This window comes from Meles meles, chromosome 18 (assembly GCF_922984935.1).
Source record: "Meles meles chromosome 18, mMelMel3.1 paternal haplotype, whole genome shotgun sequence".
Lineage (NCBI taxonomy): Eukaryota > Metazoa > Chordata > Mammalia > Carnivora > Mustelidae > Meles > Meles meles.
In genome coordinates, this window is record NC_060083.1 from 25396769 (window position 1) to 25418434 (window position 21666).

A 21666-nucleotide genomic window follows, 5' to 3' on the forward strand; every position below is an offset into this window, starting at 1 on the left:
TTTTTCCCTCCCCAGTCCCAGAGACAGACCGGCAAGAGGTCAGGCATGTTCATAACTAAAAATTTATTAAGGAAACAAAACCAGTGCTGCAAATGGGACAGAGAGGAGATGGGTCTCCCTCCCACCCAGTCATTGGCCTTCATCCGGTGGAAAGGATCTCAAAAGAGAGGCTGGGACCCTCTACCCCAAAGAGCCAGTCTTCTGAGGCCCTTGGGGGACTCACAACCCCAAAACATTGGTGGCTCTCCTGCACAGTACCCCCTCCTCCTGGTATAATCTTGGGCCTCAGGGAGGGTACAGCTGTGCTCCCATCCTCTGGGAAGGCTGTACACTCCAGACAGGGAGCTCTGGGGGATTCCTCCTCTGATCCCACCAAAATTGACTCCTGTCTCCTCCTCAAAGTCCTTTCTTCCTCCAAGTTCCTTTCATCCCTGTCCCGGGGTTGGGAGAACTCATTCCCAGTAGGAAGCCCTTCGAGTGAGGCTTTGGACATAGGTGCCAGCTAGAGAGGCAACAAAAACCTTAAAGGCCATAAGGCCCCTGTGTCAAGTTCTTCTAGGGCAAAGCTAGAAATGGTGTACGTGCTGGGCTCGGCAAATGCTCCTCTCAGGCACTGGCCCACCCTACCCTCACGGCTGGGCTGGAGAAGCCTGGAAGTTTCTCAGAGCACAGGGGCCTGAGAAAGGAGGTCAGGGCAGGAAAGTTTTGTTAGGTTCCTGGCACACACAAGGCAGAGGTACTGGAAGAGGAGGAAGATTCAGACCGGGAACCCCAATGACAAGGACCTGAAGTGAAGAATTTGAGGGGATCAGGGAGGTAAGAGGGATCAACTAGAAAGGCAAGGAGGCCAAGGCGATGATTCAGGAGGGAGAGAGGGAGGAGAGAGGAGTGGGGAACTGAGAAGAATCTGAGGAAATTTCATGAAATGGGAACTAGAGCAAAAGGAAGGCCAATTAGTGAGAGGAGCAGGCAAAGGCCTCCCAGGAAGCATGAGCCTGAGACCAGATGTCCCTTCTCTCTAGACCCATGACTATCCAAGGGGGAACAAGGGACAAAGCATTAATGGACCCAGAATGAGAAGGACAGGAAGAAGAGCAGCAGGATGGATGTGTGTTTGGGGTAGGGGGTAGAAAAGGTGGGGCCTAGGGCTGCTGTATGGGACATGGTGTCCAGAATCCAACTTTGGGTCCATTTGGGAATCCAGGCCTGAGACACACACCCTGGGCACTCTCTTCATGGCATGACCAAGGCCTCTTGGGACACATTTGGTACAGGGGTTCTGAAGATTAAGGGGACCTATCGTTTCACCTGCACCTGATGGAAACACAACCCCCTGCCCTATCTCCAGCTGAGAAAGCGGCTGAGTCCCTGGGCTGAGAAGACCTTCAGCAAGCCCTTGAACTAGACAGGGGGAGGGAGAAAGGCCAAGACCGTGGGCGGCCTATCTGGCTCACCCACCTGCTCTCACTGATGTCACTGCAGCCAGCCACCTCCCTGCTAAATCTTGGCAGCCCAGGAGGGTCCCAGCAGCTTCCGCCTGACCCTCAGGAGGGGCTCTGTGAGGAGCAGCTCCCCCACAGCACGGCCACGGCGTGGGTTCGAAGAGGATGGTTTATTGTCTGGGTGGATTGGTGGCTCAGGCACGTGGGCATTTTCGGTGCTACGCTGGGCGCCTGGTGGCCTCTCAGGAATGGTTCCATGGCGGGGGGCCCTGGTGCGGCCCCCTCAGCCCACCTGGGCCCACGCGAGGAAAGCCGGGATGTCCCGCACGGGCACGTTCCTTGTCAGTGCCTTCACACGCAGGTTGCGGTCATCTGTCAACAACACCACCTCCCGTAGCAGCCGGATTGGCTCCTCTGTAGGCACGAGAGAACAGAAGGACTTCACTGAGGGCACAGGCGGCCTCTCCTCTCTCTCGGGGGGGCATAGCCTGGGAGGGGTCAGGGTCAGCCCTTCTACAAGTCTTTCTCTCACGCAACCAACCAGGGTATCCCTCCCCTACGTGGTTGAGATGGGATAATGCTGGGCCAGGGCTGGCTCTCTGCTTCAGACCCCCGCCTCCAGCCTGGGACCGCGCTGCCTCTTGTCCAGAGGTCTGCCCAAGCCACGGGCCACCCCAGACCCTTCTCCCGGGAACCGAGGGGAGTAGAGGAAGCCCCTTTCCTTCTGCTCCTTTGGACAATACGGCTGGGCCTGGGCTCATAATTACTCTTCTCTTCTTGCACATCCTCTCCCTCCAAGGCTGGGAGGTCAATGCTTTAGATATTAAGAGGTAGAAAGCTCAAGGTGGAATCCAAAGTGAATCCAGGCTCCCAGATGTGAGAAGGGGGTTTAGTTCAAGGGAGCTCTGAGGAGAGGAGGGCAAGGGTCCCTAGCAGAGCTGTGCCAAGATGGCCCTGAAGGAGAGCCAGCTGATCTCCCCTGTTACATGAAAGTAATCGATGTAGAGGGTGAGAACCTCTAACAGTACAGAAGAGGACAAAGGAAGAGAAAACTCAAAGCCATCCCCTAGCGCTCTCCCTCCGTGTGTCTCTGTCTTGTCCCCCAGGGCTAGATCTGTGCAGACTTCTGGATTTTTTAAGTACACGTGCAAGCATACATACTTGTTACGCCGGCGTTTCCCCAGCAACATTGCAGTCATACTAGCCGTATCTACTTTAGTCAGATGTCATGTGTTTTAAAGCTCTTTCTGTATCAGCACAAGCAGCCTTTGTTCTTTTTGGATGACCTCTTAGCAAGATGTCTGCCATTACCTCTCTTCTCCTAATTCCCTAACCTTTTAACGTACTGGGGAGGATTTAAGCCAGGGCCAAGCACCCACCCAAATGACATCCCCACCCCTGGTCAGGCTGCTCAGTGGCAGGCCCACTCCTCAGCCACAGGCTGGGTATTTCCTGACGGAGGTCCGGCAGACAGTGAGGCACAGGAAATGTCCTGCGGGGCTTACTGACTGCAGGGGGCTGGCGGGGCTGGGCAATTGCAAATGTCCAGGTCTGGACCTGAGCAGTTTCAGGCTTGCCAGCTCCAGGCAGGGAGGCTGAGAACTGGCTGTCAGCCTGGGAGGAGTCTGGGGGAAGGAGGGGGGAGAGGCTCCTGAGGCTGACACTGGCGGGAGATGGGGATGGGTAGAAGGAGAATGGGTGGGAGGTGAGGTCTGCAGTGGGCAGACGGGGTAAGGAAGGCCACAGGAGCAGAGAGGATGCTCTCAGACGGCTCGGCTCCACAGCTGGGCCGGGCCCCTAGGGCATGGGTGGTGCCGTGCTGTGCTTTCTGGGGTTCCCAGCTGACTGTCCTGGGGCTCAGACCGAGAGAGTCCTAGGCCTTAGGATAGTCGACTAAGGCCCGGCATTGCTGGCAGGGGTCTGCAGGGGTTTCTGTGGATACTTTCAGACATTTTTAACAATAAACATCCTCTGTTTTGACACTGGTAACTTCACTTTGTTAGAAACCAGAGACTGTCATCTTGTCAGGCCCCATCCGCCATAATCCACATGATTTTAAAATTCAACATCGTTTACACATAAACATTTAGTGACGGTTTCTCTGTGAATCTGACAAGTTAATCTGCTAAGAATTCACACTGACAAATGGGGTTTGATTACACTAGCCGTTGCTGATGTAATTGTGATGGGGGCGGTCCCCAGGATGGCAATGGGTTCCTGCGGGCTGTTTGGGGTGAAGTGGGGGGTGGAGAGACTAGTAAAGCTGAAGCCAAAATGTATCTCTGCGGAGACAGGAACAGCTCTGAGGCTGGGTGGGGCCAAAGCAGGATCTGAACCGTACTTCCCAACAAGGCCTTCTGCAATGCCGCCCACCTCTCCCTCAGGAGGTGCCCCTCCAGGAAGCTGCCTGGGAGCAGAGCCCAAGCTCCGCCGTTTGGCTCAGCTCGGACTCCTTCCTACCCCACTTCACCACTCCAGGTCTGGCCCCGAGGCACAGAACGTGCAGGACCCCTCTGAAGAACAGCACCTGTGGGCTCATTCTCCGCCCCTGGGGCAGAGACTCAGGCGGGAGTGAGGAGCTGCCGTGACACTCGGGGCAGGAGCAAGAGGAGAGAAGACAATCTCCCGACCAGCCTGGAAGCCAGGGCTAGGAAACTGAGCAGGGAAGAGAGCTGGGCAACCACCACCAAAAGAAAATGACAAGACGGAGTCACCTATACATAGATAGAAACCAAGTGGTAAGAATGCCCAAGTCTGTAGCTGACACGGAATGGGGACGTCCTAGGAAGAAATATCAGACTCCCGGGAGCCGGGAGCAGAAAACCCGAGCCCTGCTGACTCTTGAGGGGCTGTGCAGGAAGGCATTCTGGATTGAGGAGGAGGTGCTGAAGCACCTGGAAGAGTCCCAGGGTGGGCCTCCGGCTCAAAGATGGGGCTGCCGGCTGCCAAAAAGGCCTTGAAAATTGGGCTGCGGGCTCAGTCCTCAAGCTGTCAAACGCCCCCAAAGTGCCACAGCACATGACACAAGGACAGGAAGAAAAGGCCCACTACTCACTGGGGAAGTACCTCCACTACCGGCCCGATAGAGGGTAAACATTCAGGGATGAACTGAGAGGGTAAGCATGGCCAAGAAAAGGGAGGTGAGCCCTAGGGACCAGTGGGGACTGTCCTCTCAGAGCTCCAGAGGGCTGGGTTCAGGAGATCGTGGCCAGAATAAGCTACACTGAATCATAAAGACATTCTTGCTGTCAGAAGTCTCACTGAGGACCCAAGAAAGGAAATGGATGCATGCCGAGTGGGAAAGCTCACTGCCTAGAGCCCGGCTTCCAGGGCTAGATCCACCCCTAGATGGCTCAGGGTCCACTTGGGAGTGGGGAAGCCGTGCAAGTGAGGTGGGATTTCTAGAAGGCTGGCCAGAGGCTTGCATCAAACTCCCCAGGCCAGAGCTGGTGAGGGATGGTAGGGCGAGGGGAGGGGGAAGGATGGATGATCCTGAGGCAGAGGCAAAGCTGTACCTTTGTTGGTGGGCATGAAGTCCTTAGCCTTGTCTTTGCAGTAGTGGAGGCAACAGGAGAGGATCAGGTCATCGTTGTTACCCTGGAGGAAGAAAGTGTGAGAAGTGCCACTGGGCAGGAGGGGGCGCCATTCGGAGAAGGCACAGATACACTTTTGCCTCTGGGGTCCCGGGGAGAATCACATCCCAGAGTCCCTCCCATACATGTTCTGGTCCTGCTTGGTGGGGTCCAAGAGTAATCTAAGGGACAGAGAACTGGCCCTCTTGGGCCTGGACGGTGGCGCCCCCCCTCAGCTGCCTGAGGTCCCTGAGCGCCCGGAGACCCTGTTCTGAGGCTCGCTATGGGCTCTCCCTTTCTGCCCCAGGTCTTACCAGCTGGCCAGTGATATCTTCACTGCGGAAGGCGATGGATTCGAGTTCATTGCCACGGCTGGTCAGGGCCCGTAGGCAGGAGTCTCGACTCTCAAATCGCCGCTCGAGGAACTCGATGGACTTCCGGGCCTTCTCCTGCACCACACGGGCATAGCCCCCAGCCCGGTGGTCTGTCTCCTGCCCCTTGGCGAGGCCGTCCAGTTCATTGATCACTGATGAGACACAGTCCCACAAGGTATCATCAGCCTCAGCCATTAGCACTTACGTCTGCCTTCATCCTAGGCTCACTTTCCCTCCCAGCCCCTTCCCAGACCACAGACTTCACCTTGCTCCATGGGAGTCTTCCAAGGACACTAGGGGAACTTGGGGGGCAGGAGTGTTCCAGACTTTCCATAGAGCTCTATCTTTCTGTTTCTTCCCCTGGGTCCCAACCTCCTCCAAGGAACCTACAGGATTTTCTATAGCTGCTGTATCCAGAGGAAGAAACCTGGCCCCTCTGCTATCATATTCCTCAGTTACAGGGTTAAGTTGAAAGGGTCTCTCAGGAGAAGCAAGGGTAACGGCTAAAGGACCAGAGGCACTCCCCTTCATCAGTCTGGAACCCCAGCCACAGCAGTTCACAGGGTCAAAGTTCTATGCACCAACCCCTGGCAGAGAGCAGGGAGGTCACCAAGTGGGAAGCAACAGTCACAGCCTTACTTGCAAGGACTCTGGTATCCTTCAAACCATGCCCTTGGCACATCTACTCCTCTGATACTGCACGTGTTTGTGTGTACGTGTGTGTGTGTGTGTGTGTGTCCGCCTGCCTGCCTATGTGTCTGGGACACGGCTTCATTTTCTGGTGAAGATTCTTTCCAAAATTCCAGCCAAAAGCCTGAGGTCAAGTGGGAAATATGCACTCCTTGGGGGCTCCGGGAGAGTTTGGGGTCTGAGGCCTCTCCTCAGTGCAATGATTCATGGCCCGGGGAGTCGGCATGAGCATGCTGTTCCATGGTGAGCCTGGCACTCACTGTCTGGGTATTCAGAGACACTTTCTGGAAAGGGCCCATGTGGGAATACACACACACACACACACACACACACACACACACACACAACCCATGCTTTCCGCAACCTGAGGCTGCTGCATGTCCACACAGTGTATGGTTGAGGCTGGGAAGTAATGGTAGATGGTGTACGGTACAGCAAACAGAACATCAAACACGAAAAACTGGTATTCCATCCCAAAATCTCCTTTCCTGCTTCCAAACTAAACAGGCTTCAAAGGGGAAGCTTGTTTGTGCTTCTGCACCAGGCGGGGCTTCTCGATGCTAGGGTCAGGCCTAAGGAGCAGGAGCAGGTTAAAGAGCACAAGAAATAAGCAGGGAAGGCGGTTGGCTTAACCCTTTGTGCTCTGGACCCAGAGTGGAAATGAACTGAGGGAGCCTCACTGAACAGGAGTCGCCTGTACAGCCCCTGAGAGTCGAGGGCCCTGCCCCGCTCCCCCCCCCACCCCCGGAAGAAAGTACAAAGAGGCAAGCAGACGGACAGGTGTACCTCTGTGGCAGAGCTGTTATTTCCCAGCATCCGCAGGGGGCATCTATTTATCTGATGTGTGTCCTTTCCCGGGGGTCTGCGCATGTATTTGCTCCCTCCACACCACATCTGGCTTTCCCTACTGAACCACAAGCTCCTAGAGGCCAAGGGCTTCCAGCTCTGCCTTTCCCTGGACCCCTGCAGGAATAAGGAGACTTGGCACACAGGAGGGGCACAATCAGTGCTGGGGATCAAGAACCTCTGCTAGCCTGGCATGGTGTCTGAGGCTCTTTCCAAGTCTTTGGGAGCTCCTCAGACGTCAGCAACCTCGCTCAGTTATACCATTTCCTGACCATGAGGAAAAGTGACCACTCACTCTCTTTCCCCTAAAAATCTCCCAGGGTAGGAAAGCACGGAGACATATTATCCTGCTCGCTACCCCACCCCAGGATGCAGTGAGGGAAGAGGGGAAGCTGGAACAAATTGATGGTCTTGCTGCTCTACTTCTGAAGAACAGAAAGTCTTCCCTTAGGTCTAAAGGCCCGGGTTTAAGAGGTTCTGGCCAGGCCACATGGGGAGGGGGAAGGAAGACAGGGAGGGTGGAGGCGGGACGAGGGCTGCTTCAGTGCCAACATTCTCAGGTGGTGCTAACGTGTTTCCCACAACCCCCCAGGGTTCTATAGCCTCTGCAGGGGCGGATGTTTCCTGCCCTTTGTTTCCACCCTCATCTGGCACTAAGACACTTGGGACTAGGAGGGGAGGCCCAATGGAACATCTTGGCATGGATGTCAGAGGTGGCTTGGCAGGCAGACTGCCAATCTGGCAGCTTTTCCAGAGGACAAGGATCCCGAACTTGCTCCAAGTGGCTGCTGAGAAGGGGACACTGAAAAGCCAATCACCTCCTAGACCCTCTCCCTCCACAGGATAGCCATCAGCCATATTCACTGTATCAATTATATTAGGAGCCCAGGGCCCAAAGCCCATCCTCAGGCTGACCCACCACAGAGCTCCAAGAACTAAGACAGTGCCTAGACAGTCCCTTGGAGACAGCCCAGCTGGGCTCTTCTGGCCTGAGGGTGGAAGCAAGCTAGCTGGGTCCTGAGATGCTGACCCTGCACCAGCATCAGTGACCAGACAGTGGTAAGGGCCCAAGTGGCAGGAATCCACAGGCATGAGCCAAGGGCTTGCTCTGGAGGGTTTCCGTCAGCCTGGCCTTAGGGTGACACTGGCCAGAAGAATGCTACCTCGAACCAACAGAATGATCATGAAAAGCTACAAGACAATCAGACCAAAGGCATCTAACCACTTCAAAATCCTCCCAGCTTCCCTGCCAGACCACCCAGCAGCACTGCCGTTATCTGCCAGGGCTGAGTGTTTACCAATAACGGGAACCAGCTTTGCTGTTTTACTGCAAGCTTTATAAGGATAAAAACAAGGGCTGGGCTCAGGCAGCCTCTGGTTGCCGGGACACAGGAGTCCATTTGCTCAAGCAGTTTAAGCCATGGATCAGCCATAATAATTCGAACTGCTTTGATTATTAAACAATTTTTCTTGCCCCACGCATACCCTACTTCCCTGCAAATCCTGTCACACACACAGAGTGGGGCTCTCTGGCTGCCCGGCCCCCGGGGCCGTGGGGCGTGTGTGCAGCACACGTGCGGGGGTGCTCTGGCCTGACTCACCGATGAGGGGCACCACCAGGATGTATTTCCTGCTCTCCAGCAGCCGTGCCAGACTGGCCAGGTGGTCAATGAAGCCGTTGGTGTCTGGTACAAGGAACAAGGGTCTGATCTCGAGCTCCATCTGCCTCATCTGACTCTGGTCCTCCAGGACAGCCTACAGGGACACAAAACGGTGAGTGAGCCAGAGTGAGTAGGCAAGTAGCTGGATGAGCCAAGGCCCTGACTTCACAGTGTGTCAGCATCCTGCCCCCTGAAACTCTTCCCCTCCACAGGGACAGCCAGCCCCTCAGGCCTGAGAGACCGGCGCAAGGGCTGGGCGAAGTACTGCAATAAAAATCCACAGGGACTAAATGGCCTGAGGGATGGGATGTGACTAAAACCCTGCCGAGGACAGGAGGACCCTGACGGTATTAAAAATAACAGGTTTCTGAAAGTAAGATCCTGGGCTAAAAGTCAATAAGGGACAGTCAGGTTCCTTGGACATGAAAATGGTTTTGTACACTTTATCTAGACAGCAGAGAAGACGGGTACGGCTCAGGGCAAACACATTATACAAGTATCATTTGTTATTTCACTTTATTTCATTGTGTAGTTAGGGAAAAAATAAAAAGGTCACAGTCAAAGGCTATACAAGAATAGTGATGCTGACAACGAATTATTACTACCCACAGCAGCAGGAGTCCGAACGGCGTGATGGATTTGGACCCAACTCACATGCTTGCAAACAGCAATACCCAGGCTGGTGAGACCCCCCCCCAACCTCCCCAAGCCCGCCCCCCTCCCCCCGGCGGAGCGTTTCCTAAACATGAGTCTTTGGTGTTCTACTCCTGCTCCTTGGCTGCAGTTCTGTACAATCTATACCATCATTTACTTGACGTTTTTCATTAAGTGGACTTTAAGCCAACTGACTTTCTTTTTGGCTTAGCCACTTCTTAAGCAATGATGACCACGGTATCAAGTTTACTAGTGCAAGCCATCCTTCCATAATAAAAAGCCAATGTGTCTCCTGGGCACCCCTGGAAAACCATGTCACATAGCACGAGGGAGTGCTCTGCACCCCACGCCTTGAAAAGCACATGGCCGCAGCCCCGTCTGTCTGATGGATGTTCCCCTCATTCAGGGCGGCTCCATGTGCACCTGTGAAAGCCCCACTTTCTCAAGTCTCACAGAGCCCTGAGTGCCAGGGGCCCTCTGAGATAGGCTCTGGGTAGGTATGTCCCTACAGCCCATGGTCACTGTTGCGCTGCTTCCTCTTACAGGGACCACGGCCAAGAAGCAGAATGATTTGCTGGCATCTGCCCCATGTGCTCCCTGTGTACAGAGCAGGAGGAGGGCACTGGCACGAACCCGGCAGGGACCAGTCCTGTCACTCCCACCCCCACCTCCGCCATGATCTTCCACCACACACGAATTCACAAGGACAGAGACACAGGCTCAGGGCAGGGGAGGAGATGTGCGTGCCAACTCAGACGGGTCCCACAGTGGCGGGCCTGGCCACTAACAGTCAGTGAGGGAGGCGCTCAGGTTTCACTGGCAACGACAGTAAAACTGAAAGGGCATGCCTCTGAATGCTGGGGGTGGCTTCTCTGTGACCTACTGGGGACCTCTTCCTATGACTAAGTCGTTGCTGCCACTGCCACCACAGCTGGTGGAAGGCACAGGCCACAGGCCATTGGCAGGCATGAGAAATGCGGCTGAGAGGCCCATTCTGCTGAAATCTTCCTCCTGCTCTCACCTCATCAGGGGAAAGTACCCCTGATGCTGGCCATCTTCCCAGGGGACTCAGGTCACAGGCCCTCCCCATGCGGCTGCCAACTACAGGGTGACATGCATTCTGCTAAACTCTGCTTGGGGCATTTTTTAAATTTTTTTTTAAGATTTTGTTTATTTGTTTGTCAGAGAGAAAGCACAAGTAGGCAGAGTGGCAGGCAGAGTCAGCGAGAGAAGCAGGATCTCTGCTGGACAAGGAGCCCGATGTGGGACTCGATCCCAGGACCCTGGGATCATGACCTGAGCTGAAGGCAGCAGCTTAACTGACTGAGCCATTTTAAAAAAAACATTTATCTCTTCTTAAGATGTAACTGACACATAACATCGTTCAGCAGCCCAGGCATTCCGTAAGGACAGGGATGCTAGCCTTTCTCCTCATGGGAGCAGCAGCATTCCTCCTGCTCATTCACTCAGGTCTTACTGTTCTCTATCCAGCTTTTCCACTCCCAGGAACATTTTTCTGGGTATCAAAGGCACCCAGAACAGACAGGGGGAACACAGGCTACAACAGGGCAGGGGCTCACAGTCCTAAGTGAGCACCAGGTCTCTGCCACCGTCCCACTGCAACTCTTCACATCTTCATTTTCCTGCTTCCAGAAATGATAGCCCAGCTCTGGTTTGACTTGAAAGAGGAACTGGCTACGCAAATGAGAATGAGCTTCTTGGACCCTGTACCATCCCACCTTGGGAGAGCTGGCCTTTAAGACAGGTGGCCAAGGGACCCTGGGGGCTGACAGCCTCCTGTGTGTTCTAAGGACGGGTGGAAGGAGCGCCTAGGAGCAGGCTACAAGGAAGCTCTAACCCTCTGAGTTCTCTGAGCTCTGGCTCAGGGCCAGAAAGGTGAACAAAGGCCACAGCCTCTTAGGGAGGTGGCAGCCTCGTTGGTTCCCCGGGGGTGGGGTGGGGTCAAGCTGTAGGAGGGTGGTTGGAGCTGTGCTGCCATCATCCGGTCCCAGGGACGCCCGCAGACAACTTCCCTTAACCTAACTCTTGCCTAGTGAGTCACCACACAACTGCTTCCTGTTCCCCACATGCCCTCCTGAGTCTCAGGAGGTGACACGAAGCTGCTCCCCCTTTTCCTGCGGTACCCGTGGGCCTGGGGGGGGTGTCATACCTGGGTCATGAGACTGGCCCAGTCCCTTTCAAAAGAATGGCAGACCAAGGAGGGATCCGGAGTCCACCGGCCCTCTTCTGTGGGTGTCTGTGTTTCCGGCCCTCTCTGAGTGGCGCTGTGTGTGTGTGTGTGTATGTGTGTGTGTGTGTGTGTGTGTGCACGCGCGCGCGCACGCGCACATTTAGCATTTGCCCTCCCAACTTTTCCAGATTTTACCCGTCAGATTCCTGGCAGCTGTGCACGGCGCCTGTGCCGGCCGTCACGTCCCATTCCGATCTCTGGGTCGCACGGTGAGAGAAGGACACAGGATGCGCAGGGAGTGAAAAAGTGATGTCGGTGGGGAGAGTGCCAAGTCCCCACTCACAGCCACGGGACGCTTGGGGAGACGGGGGAAGCAAGCTGCTGCGGAGTTCAGAGGCCGGTAGTGAGATTTATTTTTGTTTGTATGAGTAAAAAGCTGCAGAAGCCTCTGGTGGGGGTGGGGGGGGGCTTCAATGGAATGCTGTGATTCAGACAGACTGGCCCTGGCCTGGAATCAAGTGTGCTGACCCGGAAGGAGAGTTCCACAGGAACCCTCCTTGTTGCAGCTAAGACTGGGCCACAGTGGTCTTTGGAGAATGAACTGAGAACTCAAGGAAAGCATGGGGGTTTTGAATCAGATCAGTGGAAATAAGGACCAAGTTGTCATCAAGCGTGGAAGGAAAGAAGAACTCAGTTCTGTTTCGGGAAGGTGCTAAGTAACCAACTTTCTCTGAAGTATGAAAGCATCCTTGAGCAAGCCGGTGGGAAACTGGGAAAGAGATAATCCACAGTAACATCTAATGAGGAAGCTGACAGGCTCTTTCACAGGTTAGTTCCTTCTAGACAGTGGGGATGATTTAGGGATGCTGACCCACTAAAAATTGAGACACTGAGAATTGCAAATTAAAGGTGACACAGTTAGCTCACACAGTGCACGCCATGAACCAGAGCCACATCAAGAGAAGGATGTGTTGGGTCTTCCTCCTGCTTAGGGCTCCACAGGGAGTGGGGCTGCTTCCTCCTCTCTCCTGGGTGATGGAGTCATTTATCCCTGGGCCTCTCTGGCCAAAGCCATGTCTTCAGCAGAAATGAGAAATGCTGTCCCACAGCAAGCTTCCGTGTTCACTCTGTATGGGAAAGTGTCTAGGAAAATGCCTGATCCACGTATCAGTAACTTCACAGGTGTTGCTTTCCTTTCCTCCTGTCCAGCTCCCTGGGTCACCTTCTATAGATCTGGGGGCAGGGAGACTTCTGGGGAAACCACTTGGGAGCAGACTGGGAGATGCGGAGGGGTGACAGAGAGGACTACTGATTTCTATGATAAGACTCATGATACCTATTTTCTTTAATGACTTTGAAGGTTTTTAAAATGAAAAATGGAAAAATGGAAATGAAATAAAGAAAATAGGAAGGGTTGGTGAGATAACCACCAAAAGTGCAGACAGGCAGTTCTTTCTTGAGCCACAGAAACCAAAGGGAGCAGATGCTGCATTTGCTATAGAAAGCAGGCAGTGCCGTCTGCCGCCCTTGGGAATGGCGCGGTAGACCTCCGCATTTAGTAGGGTGGGCGCTCGTGGGAAAGTTTCTGCTTAGGGTCCCTCCCCTGGATGTTCAGTCAGTACCACAGAACTTTAAGTACACTTGCTTTCTCTTTAAAAGTTACAATGAGGATGACTTGCTTGCTACTTCTTGCCATTTTATGAGGACTGATTGTATTTTCAAACTAGACTGGAAGAAGAATGGCCTTCTTTTCTTGTAGTTTCTTTGATAATACCTAGCATAGGGTTTAATATATTATAGGAGCTCATTGAGCTCAATCACAGAATCTCTGAGTTGGAGGGCATTTTAAAGTTCATCTGATTGGAACGCCTGGGTGGCTCAGTTCGTTAAGTGTCTGCCTTTAGCTCTGGTCATGATCCCAGGGTCCTGGGATCGAGTCCCACATCAGGCTCCTTACTCAGCAGGGAGTCTGCTTCTCCCCTTGCTTGTGTTCTATGACAAATAAATAAAATCTTAAAAAAAAAAAAAAAGATAACCTGACAAAATTTTCTCTGCTCACTCTTATTGTGAGAATGCCCAAGAAGACTGCCCTCTCCCGATGGAGAGAGAATGGCAGGGCTAGCATGACACCTCTGAGCTCGCTCTAAGCAGTGCCAGCCTAAGGGTGTTCCAGCCAACAGCCTGACCATTCCGGAGGAGGGTGGGAGCTTGTGGGTGCTGCTGGGGCAAACTGGAGGCCCAGCACCACAGTCTGCGGAGAAGGTGGAATGCGCACTGGAGCCGCTCAAGCAGGGTGGGCGGCTGCCCAGCTCTGCAGGCTGATGTGCCTTCCTGCCCCGGCGTGAACGTGCCCCTGGCCTGGTAGTGCACCGGCTCCCACCCTGCCTCCGACAGCTAGGAGCCAGGGCTGAGTGTCTGCCTTCCGCTAGCTTCCATACAGGTGTGGGGGGCTCTGTGTGTGCCCCATTGTTCCACAGCACCACCCTCCCCCAGCTGGGTGGCAGTGTGAATGGGCTGCAGCTATATTTAGAGTGAAACTCCTGGGGCCACCACAAAGGAGTGACTGCATCTTCAGGAGGGTGGGTGGGCGGGAAGGGGACAGGGGAGCCAAGCTATTTTCAGAACACATGTCATTGCTGGCTACAGAGCAAGACTGTGGCCATAATGCAGAGGGAAACAATAGCTGTGGCCAGAGGAAGAGCCTGTTATGTTTCAGGTGGGATGTTTGCAACTGCTCAGGAAACCCGACCCCGCCCGACAGCAGCACAAATCACAGCAAAGCCTCGTGGAGGCAGAGAGGAGGCGGGGGATTCACAGGGCCAGGATGAGGTGCCAAGAAGCCACGCCTCATGCTTAGAAGCAGATTTTCAGTGACTTCTTTGCCCCAGGGGCCTGATTAGGACTGAGACACCTCTGACCAATTTCCCCAACAAACCATGTACCCTGCGCTCTAGTCTCTGGACAGCCCCCAAGAATGGCAACGGAGAATGAAAAGGACTCAGGAGAAAGCACTGAGGTGGGCAGAACCAACCTAATACGAATGGGTGTCTCAGGCAACAGGCAAAGCCTGGGCTGGGCCAGAGATTGCGGCCTCAAAGCCCCAGGTGGGCGGACTTGGCCCCTCAGTATTCAGGGACTTGCCTGGGTGCCGTGGCTCCAGCTGCACAGGCCCTAAGAGCTGCCCACACCCCTATTCTGACCTCCATTCGGCCCCACTCACCAGCCTCTGTGCAACGCCGGAAGCAGGCAGGGACAGGCTGCAGAGGGAGGCCAGGTCTCGCCTCCCCCACCCCACAGATGAGCTTGGGCCCAGGGGTCTAGGTGGGAGAAGGGAAATGGGGGTGTGGCCACAGCCCCAGATCTCAGTTGGACTTTATAGTCATCATGGGGGCCAGGAGGATTTTTTTCAACTCCATCTTCATATCCCCTTCCCCAAACATGTGTGGTTCCTGTTTTGCTGTATCTGTAAAAGGCGCCGGGAGCTGGGGACTTGCCTTACACCTCTCGGTTAACACCCCTGGAGACTGATGGAGTTCAGAGCAGTGTAATTTACAGCCCATCTCTCCAATCTTAATTCACCCGATGCTCCTCTCTTCCTTATTGTATTAGTGTGACCCAGGTACCTGCCAACAATAATGGCCTCTCTAGCTAGGAGCCTCTCCCCCACTCCCAGGACAATTTATACCTTTTCCTTGGGATTTTCCCCCCTTAAATTAAACAAAAAGAGGAAAAAGAAGAAGAGGTTAACATGGGTTTGGAGTGCTGCAGCCCCGTGGTTCTGGGCAGGGAGCCAATGGCCCGAGGGCACACACATGTGCACGCTCTCCCAGAAGGGCCTTCACCGGCCCTGTTTTACAGCCACCTCGGCACAGACTCCGGGGTTCACGCATATGGCCAGACAGATGTGTCTGGCTTACGTTCAAGGCTGGAAAATGAAGAATTATGGAAGTGAAGGGCCCCGGGCATTAAAGGGGGGGGGAGGAAGGGGGGAATTTTTCCTCTGCTGAGAAATCCTCCTGTGGCTGTGAGGCTGGAGGAAGAAGGCTGACAGGAGGCAGGGCCGCCAGCAGTGGTACATGTGGGGCCCGTTCTTAAAGGGGCCACAGCAACCTCAAGCCCCAGCTGGTCCACAGCAGGCCTTCGGTGCCCAGGCCCGAGCAGCTGGCTCCAAAGGAGGCGACAGGGACAACAAGCTTCCCAAGCAGGGGTGGCTCCAGGCACCGGACATCAAGTCTCATACAAGACCTCCCCTCGCATTTGCAAGGTATTGCTTGCTGCTGGAAAGGCCAGGCGGAGCACAGCACTCTCGACGAGGCCATGCCCCCATGGTACGCACTCCCGTGGCATCCCGTACTCCCCTACAGCAACCATGCACACTCACACCTCAAATTGCTGGCTTCTCCATTCACTGTACACTCTGTACTTTCTGGTGTTGAGAGCTCTTTGGTTCAACACTCCTGTGTCCCCTGACCACCAGCCTCGCAGATGCTCATCACCACTTAGGAAACTGAGCTGAAGACACAGTACTTGTTTCTAAGGAGTTCACAGTACCAGCAGTGGGGGTGGGGTACCGGCGGGGAACAAGTCCAGAAATAACTGTAATACGAGATGTGATATAAGTATCACAAATGAGGTATAAATCAGTGCCACAGGAACACTGAGCAAAGAGAGATGAATTCCTCCTGAGGGGTATCAGGGAAGGCTTCACTGGGGAGATGAAGTTTCATCTGAGGATTGAAGGAAGAATAGAGTTTCAACAGGTAACAGGAAATGTGGGGCAGAAAAAGGGAATCCTGATCTGAGGGAACAGTATGAACCAAGAGCCGAGAGTGGGAAAGGGTTGAGCACGTCAGGGGACAGTGAGAGGAGAGGACAGTTAAGTGTTGTTGTCCAGGTAGAAAGGCCTTAGTGTCTAGACAGGCGCTTCACACATACTTTCTGAGGTAGGTGCTTTTTGCCACTTTCATTTTATAGATGAGGAAACAGTTCTAGAGGAGTTAAATAATTTGCTCAAAGTCATACAGCTAGTAAGGCCCATGGGGATAGAAGAAGAGGCTGGAAAACGGCTGGGAACAGATGAAAAAAACTTCCAATGCCATAGGAAGGAATTAGACTTTACTAGCAAAGCAAAGGCCCTGCCAGTTTCTAAGCAGGGGAGTGGTTCTTCTGGGAAGAGCATGATGAGAGCACAGGAGGTGCACTGGAGGCGCTGAGGTGGACAGGGTTAGCAGGGTAGCACGTGACTCCAGGAGCTGCCATTCAGACTATCAAGTGAACAGCACTCCCCCCCACCCCCCGGGGTTGTGCAGTGCGTGGGCCTTGACTGCTACAATCCAAGTCTGTACGTGGACCAGAAGAGCAGTTGTGGCAATGGGAACAGACAAGTGAGAAGGGAATACATGAATAGATAGGGTTTGATAAGAAATCAAACATACAGGGTTAAAAGCCAGTAAGGATTTTAAGAGGATTCTCTAGTTGCTACTGTCTATTAAGTCACTGAACAAATATTTGCTGAGCGCCAACTCTGCTCTGCATGCTGAGACTAAGATGTAACAGGGAGGCAGGAGGGGACCAAGAAGAGAATGGTGGTGAGGAAGCCTAGGAGGGTGGTGTGGCCAACAGAGAGGGAGAGGATGAGGACTCACTTGTGCGTAACTGCGGGTGGAGGGCCCAGTGCTACAGGGAAGCTAACTACGATGGGGATGGAGACCTCAAAAAGGTATCTGGGGACTTCTGACAGAACAGTTTCCATAACTGCTGGGTTGAGGGTCAAGACATGGAGGTGCTGAGTATAGATAGAACCTTTGGGAGACTGAGGATGAGGAAGAAAAGAACCACAGGACAGGAAGAAAGACAGCATGAGGATGAAGTTGCTTTGTAGGCCACAACAGAGAGTTCCATACAGACCCCAGAAGGGCTGAGGAGGCAGCCCTGCCATGACGATGACCCGGCAGAGGTAGCACACACTTGATTCCAATTGTCAAGGGGGACATGAATGCCCCGAGAACAGTGGATCCTGACTGGTATTCATTCCGCTTCCCAGGACAGAGTTCTGACTGGTGTTCAGACACATATCAGACCACAGCGACCATTTAAGGAGTACACACTGTGTGCCATTCACTGTGTTAAGTACCTGCAGCACTGGCTCCTGCAGGCCGCAGAGCAATTCTAGGAGGTAGGCGCTGTTACCACTTTCATTTTACAGATGGGGAAACAGGCTCTGAGAAGTTAAACAATGTGCCCAAAGTCCCAAAGCCAGTTAAGTGGTGGAGCCTTAGATCAGGTCTGTCCGACCACAATGCACTACGGCTTGAGCCAAAGGCAGAGGCGGCTGAAGAGAGGATTGAAAATAAGACATTCCTCAAGAGTCCTAATGCTTCCCCATGCTCACGGCCTTTGAAGTCTTTAAAGGGAGGAGCATGACTGGCTCTTCCCTGTCTGCCCTGAACCCTAGTTAAGAGGAACTGAGCTTCTAGTGCAAAAGGACAGACCTGGGAGAGCCATAAAGAAAAACTTGCTGGAAGGGCAGGTGTGGGTCCACAGAGAGCTGATGGTGGAGGAACCCTATATGGAGATGAAGCAGTTTCTCTCTGGGCGGGTCCAGAGTGTCCTGTCTAGAGGGGCTCAGCCACTACACTGGGGATCCAGATAAGCAGACAGTGGCTCTGACACCCTCTTCCCGGTAAGAGGTGTCCGCTACAGAGCATCCATGACGTCTCCAGGAGCATCTGGATAAGGTTCAGGGGAACTCTGAAGCCCCTGAAATTGTGTGGAAGGCTGTGTATGTGTGGGTGTATATTCACAGATCATAACCCGGGAAGAAGCTTTCATCAGATTCTCTGAGAACAACTTGCTTCTGCCTTGGAGTCCATGAGAAGGGAGACTCTGGGCACCACAAGTGCTACCAGAATTTGGTGATGTAAAAAGAAAATGGGTAGAACCAGTAAAGGACACTGCAAGACAGTCTCTTCCTAAGAGGGTCCTGTTTATCCCTACTCGTGACTCACACCCCCCTCACGTCCTATATTGCCACCACCCTGATGGGAACCACCCTCCCCAGGCAGGCCCCACCTGGATCTTTTCTTGGCGGCGCTGCTGCTCGGCTATCTTCCTGGCCAGAGCCAGCTTCTTGGCCCGAAGTTCCCGGATGTCATCTTCACCCCCGCTGCCTTCCGCCTCTGAATCTTCCTCAAAGTCTTCAATCACCACATCCTCCTCCTTTGGGTGGTGGAGCACACCAGGGGAGAGAGGAGACTGTGAGCCCGTGGCACTTACCAGACCCACCCTCCTGTCCTTCCAGTACTCCCAATTCCATGCTTTTTTGGATGTTCCTTGCAAAGGGCCCCAAAGTGTACGCTTCTCTCAATTCAGGCAGATAGGGAACAGAAAGAAGCTGCCGCCTCCCCTTCCTCGACCAACTGCTCTGTTTTGCACTCCAGGCTCTTTCCTCCTGGAGAGTCACAGGTCCACACCAGAAGTCACTCACACACACAAGTACTTGATGCTTATACACACACTCACCAAGGAAGCTTTGCACCAAATTTCATTTTGAAATCACCAAAGGGGAAAACAACAGAGAAAGTTAAATCACTCGATTTAGATCTAATTCCTGCTAATGATCTGATAGGAATCAATTCTGGCCAAGAGCTGGGAGTTAGGCGTAGAAGTTCTCCTGCCCCCAGATGGCTTCAGGGAGCAGATGCTGTAGCTCAGCAGACCTTGCCCTGATTTCTTTTTAAGACCACAGCCTGCGGTGTGGGGGCTGCTGAGCCCCATTACAGGAATTCACATGACATGACCTTGCTCAGCTGCCCTCTCGGGGCCTGGGCAGGCTCAGAGACGGCTGGCTAGCTTCAGAAGCCTCCTGCCAGGCTGGTGGAGCCTCCCCCAGGGATGGCCCTCCCTGCTTGTAGTCTCACTCTCAGAAGCCCCCACACCCCGGGTGGTCCCAGACTCCATTCCTCCCTCTCTCACTTTTGACCTTGGTCAGCAGAGAACATGCAGCTGCCCAAGAGCATGTCCTCTGAGGGACAGGATTAGCCTGGGTAATGGAGTGATCAGTAGAAGATTCCTATGCTTCTACCTGGATGACAATGATGACACCGATTATCACAATAACGGCTACCATTTATTGAATGCTCACTACTGGCCAGATAACTGGGCTAAGTGTGTTTTTCACGTATCAACTCATTTAATACTCATGGTGGTTTTTAAAATAGACGCTACTATCATCACTACTTTATAAATGAAAACACTGAGGTTTAGAGAGTTAAACCAATTTGCTCAGGGATAAAAGTTAGTAAGTGGCAGAGCAGGGATTCAAATCCCAGTGAGTCTGACTCCAAAGCGCGTGCTCTTACGAAGAAGAATGGGCAAGAAGCACAGGGCTGGGATCTGGAATCTAGACAGCAAGGCCAGACCAGTCCTGAGTGGCTCAGCTTCGCCAGGCTTCCAGTAGGCCCAGCTGGGATGTGTCTGGTACACTCTGCTCTCTCCTCTAACTGTCCATCTCAAGATGATATTCTGATGGGTTCTTCTGGCTAAAAGTGGTTGGTAAAGTGTGTAGGGCCCCAAGGGGATGCTCTGTCTTGGGAGCAGACTCTAGGGGGATAGGAAGGCAGGTGTTTTGGCAGCAACCCTAAGGAATAAGGGCTCTCTTCTGCTCATGAAGAATGATGTCTGAAGAAACAGAATCACCACCCCCTTCTTCCTCCCCTGCCTAGCTTCAGTGACTCAGTCTTGCAGTTTCGGGAGAGACTGGGGTCTGGGCTAGAAGTGTCACTATCCCAGAAGTCTCAGGGGTCTGGGACACTGTCTATAGTGACTGTCCATGTCACAACCCATAGGCTATAGGGTCACAGGATTCATTGCCAGGAGGCCCAGCACATGAGAACGAGGAAGACTCCGTTTACACGTTACTTCCTTGTTCGTGGGGTTAACCTGAGCCGGAGTGAGTGGGGTGCTGACCAGCCTGTGGGGAACACTGCCTCTGCCTGCTCTGATCAGGGATACACAGGGTTATCATGGGGCTTGGGGTGCGCTTGACTGAGGTCAAAAGGGGGTCAGTGAGGCTTGTCTGAGGTTCACTCAGCTCTCACAGCAAACGAGGAAGTGCAGGGTTATGAAATTACACAGACCAGGGTAAGTAGGGTTTCCCAGGGGCCACTAACATAAAGGAACCCAGGAGGCTCGTGGGAAAAGGAAGAAGTGGGCAGCACGGCATGGGTCACAACCTCTGTCTGGTCAATAAGCCCAGGAGAAAGAGAGTGGCACAGCCAAACTTTGGGACCGAAGCGCTGGTCTGCTCCTCACGAGTGGCACAGACCCTCCTTGGCTTTTATATTGTGCCCTTATCTGTAGGCTTTACTAGCCTAATGGGATTCGGTAGTATAGACTCTGCTGGCCAGAGGACATGTGTCCCAGCAATTCTGGAGGGCTGGCCTTGCTTCCTTTCTACTGTCTGTCTCAGCCTGGAGGTGCGGGTGAATGAGCTGGCCATGGTGCCACCCCACCCATGCTTCCCCCTGTACAGTGCCCAAGGCTTGGGTGGCACTGGTCTGTCCTGCCTGGAGCCTGGACACCCCGATGGCTTTAGCAAGCCTGCTGCCTCCTCCCGTAATGACAGCTCATTCTTTCCCATTATTCCCTGCCCAGGTTTCATCTGGATTCTGGAATCATGGGCTCAGCTTCATCCCTGGAACCACCTCTGTCCTGGAAACTGAGCCCTGTGTCATCAGGGGTGGGGTGGGGCTCTCCAGCTATTCTAATGAAGCCAGTCCAAGACTCTGCTGCCCTGAAGACTTCGAACCAAAGGTGGCCTCTCTATCACTGCTTCAGATCACAGACGACAGCTTCCAGCTGACATCTGGCTTCCCTAGCCTGTTGCTGATTTCATCCCTGCACCCCACCCTGCTCCACCAGGCGCTTGAGACTGCTGTGGGCCAAATGACTATGTTGGCCTACGGCTGACCTGGCCTCTGGCTAGAATCACTTCCGTCCCTTCTTGAAGTCCCACGTTCCTTCCCACCTAAGTCTCCTCTGCCTTTAACGTTGTGAGGTAACAAAGGAGAGCCCACTGACAGGCAAAAGTGAGGCTTGTGCGTGCACACACGCCCAGACGGAGTCACTCAGACATACAGCAGGGCAGCCGACAGTGCTGACCCACGCAAGCATGGGCCAACACTGTCACACACTCACATTTGCTCCGAACCCATGGCCAGCAGGGAAGCTGGCAGC

At 53.7% G+C, this 21666-nt stretch overlaps 1 protein-coding gene across 5 annotated transcripts in view; it reads right to left on the minus strand.

The window, feature by feature from the left end:
- Positions 1-52: 52 nt before the first annotated feature.
- Positions 53-21666, minus strand: part of SMG6 (SMG6 nonsense mediated mRNA decay factor) — a 246031-nt gene continuing 224417 nt past the window's right edge. For all 5 annotated transcript variants that reach the window (XM_045984066.1, XM_045984065.1, XM_045984067.1 and 2 more), the window contains 5 exons: positions 18502-18648; positions 8526-8679; positions 5329-5540; positions 4958-5039; positions 53-1856 (listed from right to left, as the gene is read on the minus strand). In XM_045984066.1, the coding sequence (XP_045840022.1) occupies positions 1726-1856; positions 4958-5039; positions 5329-5540; positions 8526-8679; positions 18502-18648 (726 nt within the window). In that variant the 3' untranslated portion in view covers positions 53-1725. The remainder of the gene's footprint in view (positions 1857-4957; positions 5040-5328; positions 5541-8525; positions 8680-18501; positions 18649-21666) is intronic.